The sequence below is a fragment of the Malaya genurostris genome, chromosome 3, assembly GCF_030247185.1.
Source record: "Malaya genurostris strain Urasoe2022 chromosome 3, Malgen_1.1, whole genome shotgun sequence".
NCBI classification, from domain to species: Eukaryota; Metazoa; Arthropoda; class Insecta; order Diptera; family Culicidae; genus Malaya; species Malaya genurostris.
In genome coordinates, this window is record NC_080572.1 from 217,528,877 (window position 1) to 217,541,122 (window position 12,246).

General features: G+C 36.0%; 2 protein-coding genes across 7 annotated transcripts in view; both read right to left on the minus strand.

Annotated features, from left to right (window-relative positions):
- The window catches only part of LOC131438930 (homeobox protein 5), a 260,066-nt gene that overhangs the window by 20,394 nt on the left and 227,426 nt on the right, over nt 1-12,246 (minus strand). The gene's annotated exons all lie outside the window — the stretch shown is intronic.
- Nucleotides 5,250-7,148, minus strand: LOC131438932 (uncharacterized). Its single transcript, XM_058609337.1, has one exon. It carries the CDS (start codon nt 7,065-7,067, stop codon nt 5,400-5,402), a length of 1,668 nt encoding a protein of 555 aa, XP_058465320.1. The 5' UTR covers nt 7,068-7,148; the 3' UTR covers nt 5,250-5,399.

A 12,246-nucleotide genomic window follows, 5' to 3' on the forward strand; every position in this document is an offset into this window, starting at 1 on the left:
TATCAAAACTTGTTTTCATAGCAAGTGTTGATATAAGTCCGGTCTCGTTAGTAGTTAAAATATCAAAATTTTCTAGCAAGTATCAAAAAGAAGAATAGTTTACATACGATATGTTGATCGGGTGATAAAAATTTTGACGTGACAATTGGCACTGTCACTGACAGTCATACCAACCTAGAAAAATAATTTGACGAATGAGGTTTCAGCGCGAAATACAATTCAAAAGTTTTACTACTTTTTGCCCACTATATTACTACACTGCAAAAAACCGTTGAATGCTTTTCCAAGAATTAGAAAGTGATAAAAAAACAATTTGAAATATGTTCATTACATTGAAATATTTCTTTATTATTTTGCAATATTTTCATTTTAAATTTGTAGTTAAAATCAATCAATCTGGCGTAAATTTGATAAGTACAATTTTTAAAACGAAAACGCTACAGGTTAAACATCTTACAAACATTTGAAAAGTCATTTAGGGGTTAGCCAAATTTTGTGCTAGGGCACATAACCGTTTTTGTTATTTTTACATTTCGTCTTTGACTCATCAGTGCAGAGTAGTTCAAATTGAACTGCTTAGTGCTAAACTCGGCAGTTCAATTTGAACCGCTAAGCAGATGTAAACCTAAACACTCCGCAAAACAAAAAGTGTTCTGTAAATAGCAGAAACTTTACGTCTGCTTAGCGGTTCAAATTGAACTGCCGAGTTTAGCACTAAGCAGTTCAATTTGAACTGCTCTGCACTGATGAGTCAAAGACGAAACGTAAAAATAAAAAAAAATTGAAAAGTATTATGATGGAAAATAGCTAACTAAACACAAAAATACTGCTTCTGAGTTGCAAAATCATATTCTAGTGTTTAAATGACTGACTTTCCGCAACAAAACAAACAAATAGAATTTTTACAAATGCCTTCAGATTGTTTTAGATTTAGTTTTAACTTCTTCAATTTCAAAACGATACTAATCGATTATATCGATTTATACAAAATTATAACTTCCAACGTAAAAATTACGAAAGGCTTATTTTTACAAGTATACAATGATTTTTTTTCGATGCGAACCGTTTGCCGCAACAAAATATGACAATCAAAAGGTGATACATTACATGATAAAGGTAAGTAATAATTACATTCCGAGCACTATATTGGCTATGATTTAAAACAGACTTGAAATGGAAAAAATCTCAGAGTCGATTAAAAGTATCCGTCATTTTCCAGACGATAACAATAAAACAATCAATCAATAAATAGTAAGGAATTACTCAATTTTGCCCTTCTCGCAAAGAAAGGATATGCTATCGCTGTGAAAACCCGATTTTTGAACCGAGTCCCGGAGTGCCGAGTGGAGATCAGATGCATGTGTGTTCCATGATGTAAATCTCGGCGATGACAGAACCGATTTTTTAAACTTAGAGTCAAATGAAAGGTCTATAAGCCCCATAAAAAAATATGAAATTTCATCTTGATCCTACTTCCTGTTCAGCGGCGAAGTGAAAAACGTAAAAGTATTTCAAAACCTTGCTCTAAACTAATCCAATCGATAGTTATTTCCAGTAGGTCGCCAAATAAACCGATTCCGGCAATTCTGGTTTTCATAAATCAGTCATAAGTCGAATTAATTTGTACATCCGTACAAAATAAATGGTTTGCAATTGTGAAAACATGTACAAAGTTTCATCAAGGTTGGATTATGGAAAGTCTGATGACTTACTATTAATTTCCATATTTTTTTTTGAAAATAGCCGTAGAAGAATTTGTGTTACATTTTAAACATCAACCCAATTTGAAAACGAAACTGCAGATGAAGAAATTGCTCCTTGTTTGGCATAAAACTGAGCATATACAACGAAGTTTCAGCATTTAGTAAAGATTTAATAATGATTCATACTAAAAGATTTGAAAACAAGATTTATTCTAAAAAAACATTTGTCATCATGATGTAATCAGAATTTAATTCTGATCAACAAACTGTGACTTTTGAAGACTTGTCGAAATGATCTTTCTTGTTTTGGAATTATTTATCGAAATAAAGTAAAATACACTATATACACATTTAGGTTATTCTTTCCTTATGAAATCGATCAACATTCGGTCTATGTTTGTATAAGCAGGAGTACAAAGCAAAGCAAAGCAAAGCAAAGTCTTGGCATTACATTCCTTTTGTGGAATTTGGCCTTTCCTTTTCAACAGACTTCGCAGCCGATCCATAGCATACATACAGAATCATTGCATGACTAGTACTACTACTATCCTACTGACACTAAGAATCCTTCCAGGTCGGGGCCCAAACGTACGACAACTGGCTTGTAAGACCAGCGTGCTATGCGTTGAACCGCCAACCCGGACAATGAAAGGATCACACTCATAACAAATTTTGTAAAGCTTCCTATCCAATAAGAAATCAGATCTTACCATTTGATAGCTCAACTTCTTTACTATTCTGCATGTTACCACAGAATAAATAAAAAAAACAGAATAAGCCCACTTGAACAAAACCAAGCGTAACTCCCACGCATCGTTTATCTTTCGGTAATTTGTTATATTAGTTACGAATTGAACGCGTGCAGAAAAGATTTGTTCGTCTTGCTCTAAGAAACCTTCCCTAGTGGAACCGGTTTGAGCTCTCATGGTATACTATAATATAGCAAGCTATATTTGATTCAAAATAATCAACGGCGATATTGATTTTCCATATGGGACTAAATCTGACTATAAAGTTTCACACAAAAATGAAGAACGAATACAGACAGGTTTATTGAAGGCTATTTGATTTTTTCGCTACATATAATAAATGTGTTGCTATACATTTTAACGATTTGTTATTTTTGCCTTTCTCATATAGAAAGGTTATTCAATCACTGCAAAAACCGACTTCTAAATCGTGGCCCGGGGGGAGATGGCTTAACCGATTTTCACAAACTTATACCGTTCGTTTTTGAACCTAGACGCGGGCTACTCTGACTCCGAGTAAAACGAACACGTGGTACGCGCCCTAAACAACAACTCATGAAAAAAAGAAAAAATAAACAAACTCGGCTGGATGCGTGGTGCGACCCGAGAAAATTTTCAGAGCGAAACTACGCGATTGGAGTCCGATCTAGAGCGACCTCAGGTTGCTAAAACAAACATATCAAACGTTGTTTGGGCGACTCTGGGTCAGCTTTCGGGCTGCTCTGATCAATAAACGAAAACGGTATTAGATTCAAATGAGAAGTCTCACGGTCCCATACAAAGTTCCTAAATTTCATTTTGATGCGACTTCCGCTTCAGGAATTACAGGGTGATATGCACCAAAAATGTGAAAATAATGCATTAAAAATGTGAAAATAATGTCACTCATTTTTCTCGGAGATGGAATTTTTCAAGATGTCATAAGAATATTCCAATTTTCATTCGGATCAAACCCCTTGTTCCGGAGATGGGGTGCTCAGTATGAAAATGTCAATTTTAGGAATACTTTGTTCATAAGCTACCTCTTTATATTGGCTAGTGATTTTCTCTAGTTTGCAGACCACGAAATTCTGTAATCAAATAAACCATTGATAGTCCCATAAATGATTTGCTGAATTTTATCCAAGCCCGACTACCGGTACATTTTTTCCAAAATTCAAATCGTCATAGAGAATCGTAAAAAAATGTGTAGGTCATATTAGTGTATGGTTGAATGAACCGAATGTCACTATGCCGATATCCAGCTTTCGGTTCCGGGAGTACCGGTAATAATAATCAAATATGATAAAATGTAACTCATTTCACTTTCTCACAAATGATTGAATAGATTTTCACTAACTTAAATCCATATTTAGTGTATCAATGTAGTAGTATTATGCAACACAAATCTTCAAAACTATTTTCTAAACCTTTTCAAATTGTAGTATTTCGGGGAATTTTTGCTGTACTATACAGGAGAAAATGAAAATGAGAAAGGCATCATTACACCACTAGGTGGATTAAAACAGGTTTTTAGTCTTGTTAAGACGTAGAGCCGTCTTGAGCTAGTTTAAAATTTGATCAGTATCTAACGAGGAAAACAGATTTGAAAAATGACATGCAAATGCAACTATGTAATGAAAACCGCGAGAATGTTACCTCAGATACGGGACTCGAACCCGTAGTTAGTTCCTAAACGGGGAAATTGTTTTGCCAATTAAACTACCCTGCACATGAAAACACATGAAGAGACAGCCTAATTGATAAGAAGAACCGTGCATGCTTCGCTTTACTTTTCTTGCCACAAAGAAGGTGATTGAATGCGTTGAGAAATGTTGTCGCTGATAAAATAAAGCATTGCAAGGTCGCAGGGTTTTTTTAAGTGTTGTATGCTCATCAATATACATGAGCATACAGCGTGCGTCATATGATGGTAGAGGAAATGCTGTCCAATTTAGTAGGTGAATCTTCACATAGATTTGCGCACTTAGGACTTTCATTTGTCAGATGAATTTAAACAAAAAAATCCATAGTTAGACCCAATACACTTCAAACAAAGTTTGAATAAGTACAGCACAATTTTCTTGTTCGAAAATAACTCTCCTCAATTGTAAACTTTATTTTACCTCAAACAAAATTGTTTCTGGCGAGGGATTCATCCGAACTGATAACCCTATAACACAATGTCGAGCAATGAAGTTAAACTACTTGAGTAAGTATAATAAATTGTTTATTTTTCAGGCGAACACTTTTCTATAAATAATGTTCATTGTACAAGTTTTGAGCAAAATTTTTGGCTGAAGTCCTATTCGACATGTCTTGATACACCTGTAAAATAAACTAAATAAAAAATTTTTTTGGTCTCATTTTGTTACGATCCATCGTACTAGAGTACTTACAGTAAACGAAGTGAAAAACAAAACTTTGCGTCACACCGTATCCTTCATCAAGCTCATTAAAGAGTTATTTTTGGTACTTTTTGCCGTAAGCTGTTAGCAACAGGACGGGGTAGCTAAATTGAAACTAAATCAAATTACGATGCTAATGGCGTTTGTGTCCCCACTACCTGCACGTTGTAAGCGGATGGGTGGATGGATGGATGGGTTGTGAATGAGATTCCGCATCTATCGGGGCACACCACAGGAGCAACCAAGAATACATAATACAACCAGTTATGTTCCAAACTACAGGAGGCCGAACTACCTTTGAACCGACGGGCGGCTAATTGAATTTCGTGGTTGACCCAGGATGAAACAGTTCAATCATGACAATGATGACGACCAGGTGAACGATTACGACATGAATAATAAGCGATTGGTCCACATTGAAAATTGGGATAATTTGTGTTGTAAATAAATCCATCCCGAAGAACTTTCGACAATTTTGTTTTATTGAATTTGTATACGACAGTGTGCTGATTGTATAAAAAAGGTTGTGCTGTACCATGACAAAAAAATCCAAAATTTTTTCACTGATACCTCTTGTTGACTAAAATTCTCGACCGCGGTAATTTACACTTACTCAAATTGTGCAGTCGATATTGCATTTCCGGAGCTACAACCTTTCTCCTCACCCCCTCCTTGAAATCGATTTGGTCCTTGGGTAGAACTATGGCTTCGTCATATTTGTTGACATCCTGTCCTTCAGCACATTCCGCGCACTGCTGTGTAGTTACGACGTGTTCTACCTGAACAATATCTTGACGATCTCGGACAATCGGCCTTTTCAGTGTTGGTTCGTCGCGAGTTGTTGGATGCGTGTAAACACGTGCCAAAATGTCGTTCAGCCTCACTTCGAGAGCAGCCAAAAATAGCTTCACGTTTTGTTTGGTAACCTTCCTATGATCTCCCAGTAGTTTCATGATGTCGTTTCGATCGAACCCAATAATTCCCAGGATATCATCAATCTCTTGCAAATGTGTTGAAAGCTGATCTTCATCCCCTTTCAGTGACTTTTCCATTTTTTGTGTTTTTTCACACTCTTTGAGCAACTGTTCGTGAAGATCTCTCATGCCCTTTTCCTGTTGTGCTTCCTTACGCAATTTTTGTTCCTTCAAACCATCCAGCTTTCCATTAAGCTCAGTTAGAATGCTGTTCAGTTGCTCATACTGGAATGTTAGCTCATTGAGGTAATTGAAGTGAGCAAAGAATGTATCTTCTTGTTTTTGATATTTCTCAATCAACTGCTCAATATTGTCCGCTCCACAGAGCCTTTGAGTTCTTTCGATTATCTTCCCGTAGATCTCGAGCATTCTGCTGTAGTCAGATTTCATCTTATTTCTTCGACGAACTTCCCTTGGATCCAATTCACACATATCCCGATGAAATCCTTTCACTCGGAGAAACTCGTGATTTCTGGAATCGTTTTGAAGTTTTCTTTTCAGTTCCAGCATTTCCTGTCTTTGAGCTTTCTCCTCTCTTGCGGCATGACTTTTGAGTGAATCGATCTTGTGGCACAAATCCTCTCCTTGATTGAATGCCAGAATTGTCCTTTCGACCATATCGATCAAGAACTTCTTATCGTACGCCAGCTGATCGATCATTTGCCTCCATTGTTGATGGAAAAGTTTTCTCGCCACAAGCATCCCTTTGATAATTTTCTTCAATTTTCGGTTCTTCGCGACAACAGTAGCTTCAATCTTATTGTTGTTATACACTCGATTTTCTAACGTTTCGAGCTTTTGTTTAGCTTTCGTAACTCGATTGTGGTAAAAATAGTCCGACTGGGACACCTTCTGCAGGTCTTTTTGTTCTTTTTCCAAACGTTTCATTTGTGATTCCAAATGTCGTATTTGCGTTCGAATTTCGTTCATTTGCAGATCCAGGTCATTCTGCACACGGACCTGTGATTCCAGGTACTGAACCTGTTGGTCGTATCTTCTCACGTGGCAGGGACCGTACGCCACTCTCAGATTGGTTTTCAGCTCTTTCTGCTCATGCTTCAGATATTTCAATTTCTTTTCCAAGCATTGCATAATATGCACATCCTTGGAGGCCGTCGGTGCATTGGATGTATTGAGATATTGCCTCTGAAGCCGGGTAATTTCCTTCTCCAAAGTTTTATCCACCTTGAGCCGCTCCTCCGCGGAAAGGTTTTCATCAACCTCGGGTGCGATCAGCAGTTCCTCGTTGGACATTTTAATGCTGGATTGAGTTTTTCCCAATTGATTTGAACGACGATACTCAATGACTAAATGACAGATTACGCGTCGTTGCAGGTTTCATCCAAGTAGACATTTTCAGCAGGTATACTGAAATTAGAGTCAGTGGGCATTATTACCGTTCTCACTCCACTTTCACATTCACTTCACTTACATGTCACTTCACTTGATTTTAACTATTACCGGTATCACGCATAGTGAAGTGATCACTGTGGTGGAAAATTTTTTTTTTCAAAAAAAATGTTGGTGGCGTGATGTTCATAATGATATCAAGTTCATTCAAGTAATTACTTTTGTCTCAGAAGTGACTTTCGTAATAAGGACCTACATTCACTTCACTTGATTTCCACCGTGAAGTGATACCTATAATAAGGGTAACAGTCACTCCAATTGGTTTTCACCGTGTAGTGACACCGGTAATAAGGGCCAGTGTGAGTAGAGTAACGACATCTCAAACATTCTTTTCTCAAACATCTCAAACATTCTATTGTGGATTTAGCTTGAGTAACCTGGAACAGACCCAGGGCAGTTTCTTCGAACAAGCTATTTTCAAGGAATAATGTTGGAATCACACTCAACAGCTCCGGTGTGAGCGAACCCAATACAAGAATCAGTTGACAACAGTTACTGTGGAAATTGGGTTGGGTTCAGCATCAAGCGATATAACTACTCATTCATTCATTCACAAAATGCGTTTTAGAAGCGATTCACACAATCCGTCAGGAGACCGTTATCGACATGGAATGGGAACGGAACGTCAACATTGGTTGTATGTGATTCTTATGAAGACGTTTTTACACAATATCAACGTTATGGAGTGGTTTGACATAAGGCCAACCGACTCGACTCCGTCTTTTTTTCTTCTTCGGTTATGGCTTAGCTGCACATGCACACAGCAGCGTGTGCAGTTCAGCCATGGCTCAGAATCGGATCGGCTTCGTACGGGTAGACCTGTACGGCAAATGAGAACGTTACGCACGGTTAAATGAAACTACTCATTAATGAGTACCAAAAATACCCAGATTTTGAATCAGTTCTAGTTGTCACAAAATGAGTACTTTTCCCAAGGATGTCTTTTATCGTATCAAATAACGCTCTCTAGCAACTCTTCACACGATTCAATCAGTGCCATCAAAGAGAGACGGATATCATCGCAGCAACAAAAAACCGGCATGGTTCATTTAACATAGTATAGACACCAGTGCGAGAGCGAATTTCTCTCGATGACCTTTCTGAGAACCAAAGGTTAGCTCGCTGCTGTGGGGATTCTCTCTGAAGCAACAAACGGTCGCTTATTCTTATTTACTATTGCCGCTTATTCTAACTGTGCATATAACCTTTGTATAAGTTGTGTCTATGAAAATGCATGTTAATGCTCCACACAAGGGGTTTGAAATATTGCAGCCTAGTATGAGAATCATCAAGTCGAATCATCGACTCTATTTTCTGCGATGATTGTCAACTTGCGATTCTCTCTTGGTAAATTCCACACAGCACCAATCATTATCAGATTGTAATTTTTTAAGGGTCGTGAAATACTCAGAGTATGAAGTGGAACAAAGAAATGTAGAAAAATTCTCTCGCGGTTCATGCATTGAGAGACTCGATCTTCTACCAGATTGAAAATGTTGTATACAATATTGCTTCAATCAGGAAGTTTTCTTAAAAACAGTATTAGTCAAAGGTCTCATGCACAATTAGCATGTTTTTAAAGAAGTTTCGGATGGTAAGCAGATATAAATAAAAATAAAGAATGAATCAAACCTTATTTGAAATATTGAACATTATTCCATATTACAAAAGAGGATTTCTTCATATAATGATGAAATTAACCCGCAAGGGGATGAAACCTACGAAAACTATGGAGCCTAATATTGGCATAGAAGCTTAGCTAGCTGTTCCATTAATAACATGGGTTTCGGACTTTCAATTCATCCAGGATTATAACGCTCGAGAATCGCAGATTGTTAATTGAATGTGAAAATGTACAAAAATTATTGTACCAACTGGTTGTAAATATTATTATAATATTCTAAATTATTATTTTTTCAATTTTTACCGTGTTTTCAGCACTTTCTGTTCTGTTTCACCCAGTTTTGTTTATTGAAATCTGAATATAAAATTATCCACATTTTGACATATATGGACAGAACACAGTTTTGAACAAAAGTCTTTTACCCATTAAAAGAGTTTTTTCCCAGTTTTGTCCGATATGGGTATGAAAGTATTACATTTAATCCTGAGGTAAAGCAAACTAATTACAATATTATACTCTACAAGCAGAAAAACTCACTTTGAAAAAAAACCCTGTGATTTTACATTATATTAGATGCACATAAATGTAGCGTCGCAACTCACGCAAATTTATGTGGAAGGACATTCAATGAAATTAATTGAAATAAAACAATGAATATCGATGGCGACCGCCGTGTCTTGAAACGAGAATGATGGAATCACAAAGTACGTCTGTTGATCGACAGAGCCACAGAAGCACACATCTGCATTGAAATGCATACAGTCGTATCTGTTAACAAAATGCAAGTTGAAGTCGTAATCAGTAATATCATGCTAATCTAATATTAAGTCACTACAAATCAAATTATCCATCATTTGACAAATTAGGTCTTTATGAATTATATCGCATGAGGGATAAAGTCACCTGTAAAATTCAATATTTTTTTTGGTGTGAGAAATTTAAAAAAAAATCCCTTTCTCACATAGAAAGGCTATGCAATCGTTATGAAAATCAACATCACAACAAGTGTCATATACCGCTCGACTCAGTTCGTCGAGATCACAAAATGTCTGTGTGTATGCTACAAATAATTTCACTCACTTTTCTCAGAGATGGCTGAACCGATTTTCACAAACTTAGATACTAACGAAAAGTCTTATGGTTCCATAGCTCGCAATTGAATTGCATCCTTTTCCGACTTCCGGTTCCGGAAATATGTGCAATTTTATGAAAAAATGCGCATTCAATTTTCTAGGAAATTTTGTCGTGAATATTACTTACTTTACTATGGGGTGCCTTTTCAAAATTTACCCTCTGAGAGAGTGATAAGTTTTTGATCGTGAATATGTCTTGTTGTATCTAACGAATCAACATAATTTTTGCTACATGCCATCGGAAATATGATATATATATATATATATATATATATATATATATATATATATATATATATATATATATATATATATATATATATATATATATATATATATATATATATATATATATATATATATATGATCACAATTTTATGATAAAATTTTCAGTTTTGTGACACAATCTCAAATAATTCAAAATTAAACTTTTCTTAAATGTTTGGTATAAACGAGTATCAAAGAGAATAATTCATAAGGCGCGTTTGCCTTTCTCGTATTTTTAAAGCTCATAGCTCAGTGATCTGTGAAAGGATTTATATAATCTAACTACCAATAAAATCGAAATTTTTCAACTTAAACGTGTATATCAAAAGCATTGAAGTATTTCAATAGTACACTATTGAAAAACCTGTCTCATTTGACCCATGTCAACACCAGCCAATCAGAACGCGTTCTGAGGATTAGAACAAAATATCTGCTGCTATACAACAAATCGTTCGAGGAAAAGTTTCCGAACAGTGTTTAATATCGTAGTGAGTTCCACAATTTGGTCCTTCTGAAAGTCAGTAATGAATCCCGCACAGCACCCTGCTAGTTTCTTTCAATGAAATGCAAATCCGAAATGAAATAATCGACATTAAAATTCTGTATGCGGCTATTTTTATAGCCGTTAGGACCGCCCATTAGTGAAAAAGCTACAAACGAAATCACATAAAAAGAAACCTCTTAACAAAAATTGAATCAGTTTGGATTCTATCGCCACTGCGAGCAGATGTGTTTTGTGTCGTCTGCACAGCTAGTTTCGCTTTCGACAAGAGCGATTACGTCACAGCTGCTAGTCGTTTGCATTGGTGAAAAAAAAAACGAAGCCGTTCTAATGGCTCTAAAAGTTTTCTAAGGAACTATTCGGAGATTTGCATTCCGTACTGAGCTTTCTACTTTTCTCCCGGAAGTAAAAGTCTCATTTCAAATCGGACGAAGAGGAGAATGTCGAGTCTTGGTTGATGGATTGGAAGATTACGAACGTCTTATTCGATATTTGTACGAGAAACTTCATAAATTTTATTCATATGATATAAAATCAGACAGACCCTTCAAGGCTGTTTTGAAAGGCTTATCAAATGATCAAAGTATTGATGAAATTAAAAATGAACTAAAAGAATTGCTTGGTTTTGCCCCTTCCCAAATAATACTTATGAAAAAAAGAGCGAATGGTACTTCTGAACCACGCTCTGGAATTTTCCATGAACTTTACCGAATTCACTTTAATCGAAGTGATGTAAACAATTTGAAAACTTTAGAAAAAGTTCGTTTCATTTCCCACATTAAAATTCATTGGGAACATTATAAACGGCATAATCGTATTGCAAACTTAACGCAATGTCGTCGTTGCCAAGGCTTCGGCCATGGAACCAAAAATTGTCATATGGATATACGGTGTTTGAATTGTGGTAAATCGCATTCGAAAGACGTTTGTCCAATGAATGAAACCACTGATAAATGTTCATGTTCAAATTGCAATGGAAATCATCAATCCAATTATTTGAAATGTCCTGTCAGGGAAAAATTTTTAAACGCTCGTTCGCTTAGACAACAAGTCAAATCAACGACCTTAAATTTACAGAACATACCTGAATATCAAAAAACCGTTTCAAATGCCACGCCTAATTCTTCTAAGGCACTTATTTCTTCAAATTTAAAACAAAAAACAGGTACGCCTGCCAATTCGTCTTCTAACGAAAACAATTTATTGACAGGTAGATCGACCTCGTCATCATCTTCTTTTAATTTCAGTTATGCCAGTATAACAGGTAAAAATCTAACACTTAATTCTAACACAGGACCGCCTTGCAGTTCATCTTCTAACGAGAACAATTCATTATAAGGTAGACCGGCCGAATCATCTTCTTCTAATGGCATCTACCTACAAATATTCCATCAATGCCATTCGCTTCTTTAAATGAAGTCGATTTAGGCGATATAACTGAAAATAAAATGATCTACCTACAAGATCAACTTTTTCAAATGATCATCCAAATGAATT